The sequence below is a fragment of the Pundamilia nyererei genome, unplaced genomic scaffold (genome assembly GCF_000239375.1).
Source record: "Pundamilia nyererei isolate P.nyererei 1_Seehausen unplaced genomic scaffold, PunNye1.0 scaffold00045, whole genome shotgun sequence".
NCBI lineage: Eukaryota > Metazoa > Chordata > Actinopteri > Cichliformes > Cichlidae > Pundamilia > Pundamilia nyererei.
Window position 1 is genome coordinate 3,641,029 of NW_005187446.1, and position 7,847 is coordinate 3,648,875.

General features: G+C 35.2%; 2 protein-coding genes across 13 annotated transcripts in view; both read left to right on the plus strand.

The window, feature by feature from the left end:
• Positions 1-2,436, plus strand: part of il6r (interleukin 6 receptor) — a 10,036-nt gene extending 7,600 nt beyond the window's left edge. For all 3 annotated transcript variants that reach the window (XM_005732134.1, XM_005732136.1, XM_005732135.1), the window contains 2 exons: positions 244-349; positions 489-2,436. In XM_005732134.1, coding sequence (XP_005732191.1) covers positions 244-349; positions 489-750 — 368 coding nt within the window. In that variant the 3' untranslated portion in view covers positions 751-2,436. The remainder of the gene's footprint in view (positions 1-243; positions 350-488) is intronic.
• Positions 2,437-2,518: 82 nt separating this feature from the next.
• The window catches only part of otoa (otoancorin), a 24,814-nt gene continuing 19,485 nt past the window's right edge, over positions 2,519-7,847 (plus strand). For 2 of the 10 annotated variants that reach the window (XM_005732125.1, XM_005732126.1), the window contains exon 1: positions 4,191-4,933. In XM_005732125.1, coding sequence (XP_005732182.1) covers positions 4,900-4,933 — 34 coding nt within the window. In that variant the 5' untranslated portion in view covers positions 4,191-4,899. The other 8 variants (XM_005732129.1, XM_005732133.1, XM_005732124.1 and 5 more) reach the window with 7 other exon arrangements.

Genomic DNA, 7,847 nt, shown 5'->3' on the forward strand with positions numbered 1-7,847 from the left:
AAAAGAAGAGAGGGAACTCTTAAATGTTGTTAGTGCTGAAAATCCCCTCTGCTCCCTGGGTTTTAACAGGAAACCATGTCATCATAACAACTCAGGCTTGCAACAAAAACAGGCCTCAGGAGTTATGGTTCCTCACACCTACACGCAAACACAGACGTTCAGTTGCACTCAGATTTATTTAGATGGATGCTGTCTTGCTCAGTTAAGATTTATCACAGTCTACCCTTCTTTTTTTTACCACAGATCCCACAAAACTTCCACCAGAACCTGAAAAGTGGCCACATCATTTGCTGTGGATATTTGGTTTATTCGCTATCTTGTCTGTCATTTTGGCCATCTACACTTTCGGGTACTGACATTGGCACTTTCAATGCATCTCTTCAAAAAAGGGCAGATTTATGACATAACATTAGTCATTTCTAAGATGTGATGTACGGTCAGCTCCTTCATTTTCATATTTCTTTTTCTTTTTTTAAATTTTCATTCAGGCACAAGGACAGATTTATCTCTAAACTGCACAGTCTTTATTTCACCACCCTCTGTGATGACTCATCTCAACCTTCGCCCTCTGTCCCGGTTGCCCCAGAAGGAGTAGCTTTGGTGACCTTTGTCCCTACAAAGAGCAACAAAGAGCACCCACCAAGTGATGAAAACGAAAGTGAAGAAAATGAGGAACAAAAGCCTTTGAGAGAGATGACAGACGCCAAGCACTTCAACAACACAAGTTATTTCTTCCTCCAGAGGGAATGAGAGCCGTGCAGAAAGAAGAATTATAGGCAGAAAATGTGGCAACTTATACTGTTGGACTGTTTTCCAGTTCCGTGCCAGTTTTATAGATGGCACGATGTTCTCCACTGAACTTCAAGAAGCAAAGTCAGAAGCAGCTTTCTGACTTTGCTTCTATCTGTCTTTATCTATTTAACTTTATCTCATACCTAAAATACCTCTTAAACACTTATTTTGTGTGACTGGTCCAAAGAGTTGCCCTTTACCTTCTCTATCCTACATCATCCATCCAACCAAGAGGCTGGCTACACCTTGCACAGGTGGTCATTGTGTCTCAGAGCTAACACAGAGAGACAGACAACCATTGACACCTACGGCCAATTTAGAATCACCACCTAGCCTGCCATGCATGTCAGAGAACACACACACAGCATGGTGGTCTGATGGTTAGCACCATCACCTCGTATCAAGAAGGTCCCAGGTTTGAAGCTATGTAGAGTTTACTGTCCTGCATCAGAGCAACTGAGATATGTGTTATGCAGGTCAAATAATTTACAATTTTTGAGCAACCTGACCTGTCTGAATTTTGTATATATTGCTAAAGGTTATCAAATATATCACATTGTTTCCTTTCAGGGTGTTCATAATGTATGCAGGGTTTGCAGAAGTAGTGGTTGAGGTCTTGTAAATACTTCATCTGTTTGCCTGGGATTTTAGACTGGGACAGTCATAGTCCCCAACATGCTTTTGATTTTTGTAGTTATTGCACAGTGAAAAAACAACAACTTATTTTGTATAGTTTTTCAGTGACATGGTGGACTTTAAATGGTTCACCTGCTGTTATAAGAATGCAAGGGAACCTTTCAAATAAACAAATGTGAGCTACTTTTGAATAAGCTGTATGTTTCTAGACCAGCATAGATAGATAGATTTTTAAACATGTTAAAATAGTACAAAAACAACAATAAAACATAAGAATAAATAACATTAGTAGCACTTTTTAATAAGTCACACTATTAAGAATTAATAGCAAGTCTAAATGGCATACTAAGGGGGAGTAATGATGTATAAATGATAAATCAGGCACTTGCTAATACCTTACTAATGCTTAATAGTGTGACATTTATATAAAGTGAGGAGGAGGAGGACATGTGTGGATTCGTTTTTGTTTTTTATCCTGTTCAACCACAAATCCTTATTTACATTTTACAACATATATTTGGTTCTGTAACCCCAGTAACATGCCAAGAGATATAAATATTTACATATATATATGTAATATGTAGGCAATGCCAACACATACAGTGCTTAACAAATGTATAAACAGTTGATGAAAACGGTTGCCTGTCAGAAGATGTTGTGAAGGCGTAATTGTGAGAATGAGATGGCCAAGGAGCAGTGGGGCAGTTTTGGTGACTTCATATCCAAATGATGGGTATATAATATGTCAAGCATATCGATCTGTCAAGAATGATACTAACTCGTTTTGAGCCGGAGAAAAAATAGTCGTCACAAGATAGAAGATGAAATCGGTTTTCCAGGGGGTTCCAAATAAAAAGTGTCACTGACATTTAAAAAAAAAAGTATTTTTCAAGAGAAATCTGGCCAAGAAGGCAACAGAAATTGCAAGGTATACATACATAGTGTCACTGTTCTGTAACGTGGCCAAAAAGGGCTGGATGGATTGTAATAAAGATGGTTTCAAAGCAGGATATTTCTTCATTTAATATATAACCCCTTTGTAGATCATGTTTACTGCAGCCTATTTAAGCAAATAGATCAAAGATTTCAAAAGCGAGAGAGAGAGAATTAAATCATTATTTGGTAGTCAATCACTTTTTTGCACAGCAACGGCTCAAACGTGGTATTGACGTATGCCGCCACCTCGCGGACACTGCCGTTCATTGTGTACGGTACTTCGTTTCCATAGCAACCGTTACTGCCAAACCACTGTGTTAGCAACGGTTGACTCGTGCTTATCGTGACTTCAGGGTTCGCTGTAGATTTTCAGTCAGTGAACACTGCAGGGTTCGCACTTAGACAGAAATATAGCATTTTCTTACAGAAATGATGGCTGAGACAGGCGGTGTGACCAAGCTAGACGTCTCTGTACTAAACGCTGAGCAGCAAGAGAAACTGCGACAGTTTAAGGTAACGTGTTGCATTTCTCAACGCTAAAATACCACCTTTATTTGTAAGCTATGTCCTGAAATGCTTTTCGCATTGACCCAGATCAAGACGAGAATCGACAACGAGAGGTATTTGAGGTCGCATCCCGAAGTAGACGTACTCATAGGCGACTTTCTAAGGTCTGCTCAAGTTCACATTAATATCACAAAAATACATGCTGAATGGGGAAAAAATGTTTGTGATGTTTTATTGTTGAACTTAACACTGTCTGCTTTAAGTTTAATTTTGTTTGTATTTATTTATCTTACAGCAAATGTTACATTTCTAGGGTAATATGCAAACTTTCATTTTATTTTCACTGTGTATAACATATTATATTAATAACCTCTGTACATTCAGTGGAACCAGCCACCCTTTCAAAGAAATGTATGAAAGATTACAATGTATTTTACAATATAATAATACAATATATGTATACCCTGAAAAGGATTTACACCAATAAATGTACTGCAATATGGTTTCTGCTATTCAAGCTTAGTCTCTGTATCATATTTTTAACACATGTTACAACATCAGTATTCAAATCTGAGTTTTCCCTGCTTAAATTGATTTTGGAGCTGCCAAAAAAGATTTTAACAGCCTCAAAAAATAAAAAAAAATCATTCAATAATTCTGGAATAATTAATCTAATATCCAAGCAATAAATGGGAAATATGTGCAGTGATTTATTTAAACATGCATGTGGATACAGTATGGAGCAAAATACAAACAATTTTACAAAAGTTTTCTTGTAATTTTGTTAAGTAGTATTCAGGAATAGTTTTTCGAGGCTTCTTTAGGACATCCCAGAGCTCTACTTTAGATATTGTCTGCCTTTTGCAACTAACAAATAAACAAACAAACAAACTTAAAATAACCATTCTTTTGATGGACTGACAATGAGCCCAAGTCCAAAGAATAATTTTAAAAGGCCTCCAGACAGCCCAAAGCTTAAAGCACCATCACTCAAGTCTACTTGAGCAATAATTTGTTATTTGCCACCTCTCCTCACAGGGATGTGCTTCAAAAACAGCCAGCTGACATCCGTGAGTTTGCTGCAGGTGAGTTGTGTGCAGTGTGCATCAACACCAAAAATGGCCAGTTGGTCACTATTATTTATTTTCACATTCATCCTTTTGCCCAGTGTTTAGTTAGAGAATAAATACATATTTAAAGTCTGCCACGGTTTTTTACAATTTCTCTCTTTTGTTGGACTTTTTCAGATCACTTCTCAAACCCAAACCTTGAAGAAACTATTCTCCCCAAAATGGAAGGAAACAGCGAGACAAACTAAAACACTTCCAACAACTTCACCTATGTTTTCTCTATATTGATAAAAAAATTTATGGACTATGTTTTTTGGAACAATGATGCTGCTTCAGTTGCTCCATTGTCCAGTTTGTGGACAAGGGTCCTAAAGGGTTTTATGCTTATTTATTAATCAAAATCCTTAAATGTATAATTACCTTGATATACCTTGAGTGGTATTAAATATTTTGTCACGTCACCACAAGCATTTATATAAATTACACAATAAAATGTTTTTTAAAGCCACGATCCACACTCTAGAAAGCCATACTGACAAGAAAATGCAAATTATTGGTTAACCTGGCTGATATACAGGAATTATTTATCAGTCTAACCCTTGAAGACAATTTAAGATAAGCTTGTCATATAGTTCTTAGTAGAATACACAGATCTAGCACAACCTGCCTAACAATAACATAATAAAATTTTTCAAAAAATAAGTGTTTAAATATAAGTATCTTTAGATGCCTAACTAACTAAATTTTACAGCTGTAGCACAAGTTTAAATTAGTTAAATTTTAGTTATTTGGTTGTTTATTAGACTAGAAAGCAGAAAGAAAGCACTAATACCACTAATATAATTAATGTAAACTTTTGGTTAAGCAAGGGGTCGTGGATATTAGGAATCAAACACAGACACCTAAACCATTTTTAAATTTAAAGAATCACTTTTTCCTCCTTCACAGTGTAAGTTCCATGTGCATAGGAGGTGGACATAAACTCTTTCCAGGTAGGCGGGCCAGTTTATGATAATCCTTTTACAGTGAAAATAGGATCGACTTGGCTAAACCAAAAAATTACAGAAGGTAAAAAAGTATAGGCCAACTTACTGCATTTATCTGGTGCTTCTTTTCTTTTTGGCAACTATTCTCTGTGATTATTTAAATCTTTATAGACAGATTTTCTATTGTTTGAATGGTACTGCCAGTAACAGTAAGCTAATAAATAAAGGTAATATTAGCTAACTTTAAAAAAAACAAGCAAAGTAAAGAATTAATTCGGCAGCCATAAGCAGAAAAAAGTTGGACAGCTGAAGGTAAAAGACATTAAGCAAGAATATTTGCATTATTAACTTTTTTCACCTTCCTATAATCTTTACAGGCATTTTTTGATGTGTAACAATAGGCTAATAAGTAAAAGATAGCTCGTTAGCTTACTTAGCTAAGTTAACAGAAATTTGTTTTAATAGGGCAAGGAGCTGGTGGCACAGAAATAGTGAAGGTAAATGGATCAATGTGAGCTGAAAACACATGAAATAAAAACATCCGTATAAGTTCTTTATTGTTCTTGTAACCATTTCAGTCTTTTTAGGTGTATGTGGAAAACGGCTAATAGTAGGCTAATGAGTAAACATTTGCTAACCCGTAACTATTAGCTCATTTAGCTTATGTTATGTTTGGAAATATTAGTAAGTAAATATTTAATATTTGTAAATGTTAAATTAAAAAATTTGAGCTTAACACTTGACCAGACTTAAACTGACATGAGTGCGATTACTTGGTTGGGGTGTGTTTTTATTTTGATGTCTATTTCCATTTCTAGTTTGGTCTAATTTGAAAAAGAGTTAAGAAGGAATTCAATTTAATTTCTTTATTGATTTTAACATAACAGTTAGGTAATAGTGTAATTATATTTTAACGAGAAAAGGATGTCCATCTGATGTATTATTGTAAAGAGACAAGGATTTAATTGTGCCCCATGTGTGATTTGCTTTAATCCCATTTGAGCTATTTAAGCTCAGCTACATGGACTTCTTTGAATACTGCTTGTTAGGAACTAGTGAGGCAACTGCACAGTGCTCAGTGCTCTAGATATTATGATCAATTTTAAAAAATATTATTGCTCTAGTGTCCTGTCAGGTATTTTAATTACTTAATAGTACGATGGGTGAGCTATTTACTGTTTTTTTAATAGTAGCCTTACCCGCCGTGGCAGTTGTTTCATATTTATGTGCTTTCGCCCTGGAAAATGTAAATAGTCTTTTTTTGTTTTGACTTCACACTTTTATATGAATAATACTTGGTATACTGGTATGTTTATCTTAAATACAATTTAACTGAGATATTATCATGACATAAACTCTAAATAAACATTGTGCTTCACTGAATTTATTAGAATAACAGCTTCAGAGTTACCAATTATTACTTTTATTAATGATTTGTGAATGATTTTATTCATAACCTTTAGGTGAATTAATGTTCTCTTCACCAGACCTTATACGCAATTACAGCACTTAATTTTTGTTGACACTTTCTACTAATGTAATTTACTGTAACTAGTATACGTGCACAGCAGATGAGAATTACATGATATACATACATGCCCATACATGATATGATCAAAGCTGCTGGACCACTCACATATTAGACTTATTCCAAAGGAGGTTTGGAGGTCTGCAGTTAGGCAATAGGCACGTACTTGTTAGCCCTGCTCTGAAACTTTAAGCCACCTCAGCAGCAACTTTGCTTCTTTATGGTTGAGCTACTGTGGTTCCTAAATGCTTCCACTTTGCAATTTCACATATCGTTAATCGAGGAGTATCTAGGAGAGAGAAAATTTCACAAACTTGTTGTAATGTTGGCATTGTATTATAATGCCACGCACAAATTCAATGAGCTCTTTTTAATTACCCATTCTTAAACAAATGTTTGTTAAAGCAGAGTGTTTAAATGCTTGATTTTGTCCACATACAGTTTTCTATATAGTTTATGCAAACAAATAACAGAATTTTATAAGACCAGATTTATATGTCACTTCACAATTTACCCATTGAAGTGTCCTCTTTCAAGGTTTTTCTTCTGTAGCACGATGTTTGTTTGATTCATACTTGATAATAACTATGCAACTCAATATAATGGCAAAGTAAACAATAATAGACACACATGCAAAAGTTGTAGTAAGTTTCAGTAAGCTGCAATACCAGCAGAGAGAGATATTTTATTTTGAACATGAAAATATCACAGAAAAGTGTCTAAATAGACATTACCAACAGTTACATGTAAATACATACTAGTAGCCTAGCTTAATTGTTCAAGGACCCTGGATTCATACCTTCCTTGCTCGCCAGCGACTTCTTGGCTTTGAATATAGTATCTCCCCCTGCTGGTACTGCAATTTCTGCATGTGTGTCCATTTCACACTTAGAATAGGCAAAGCGTGAAATGGACATGGTGGACCAGCATGTCTATTAGATGCTTTGCTGTGATATAGGATTTAATTATGAGATATACTGCGTATATATAAAATGTGAAAGTTGATGTTTCTTTTTCTTGTGTCATTGGAGGAACTTAAGAGCTTAATCGCACCAGACACGCCGTAGCACGTTGTAAAATAGTTAGGAGGTAGTAACTGTGGGGTGATAGTTCTAATTTTGCTTAATGTTTTCTTATTTTTTCTAGAACTCCAATACACACATGATTGATTGGAAAAATCTGAGTTACATGAATGTAATAATGAATACTCAGCGGTGTTAGCAATGAGTAAAGACAAAACTGTTTTGACTTATTACTGAGGTTTTGCCCGAAGAATCAGAAATTTTGTGAATTCAACGTGAAACTTATTTTGATTGTTAAAAAAGCAAATACTCACACACACACACACACACACACACACACACACACACACACACACACACACACACACAC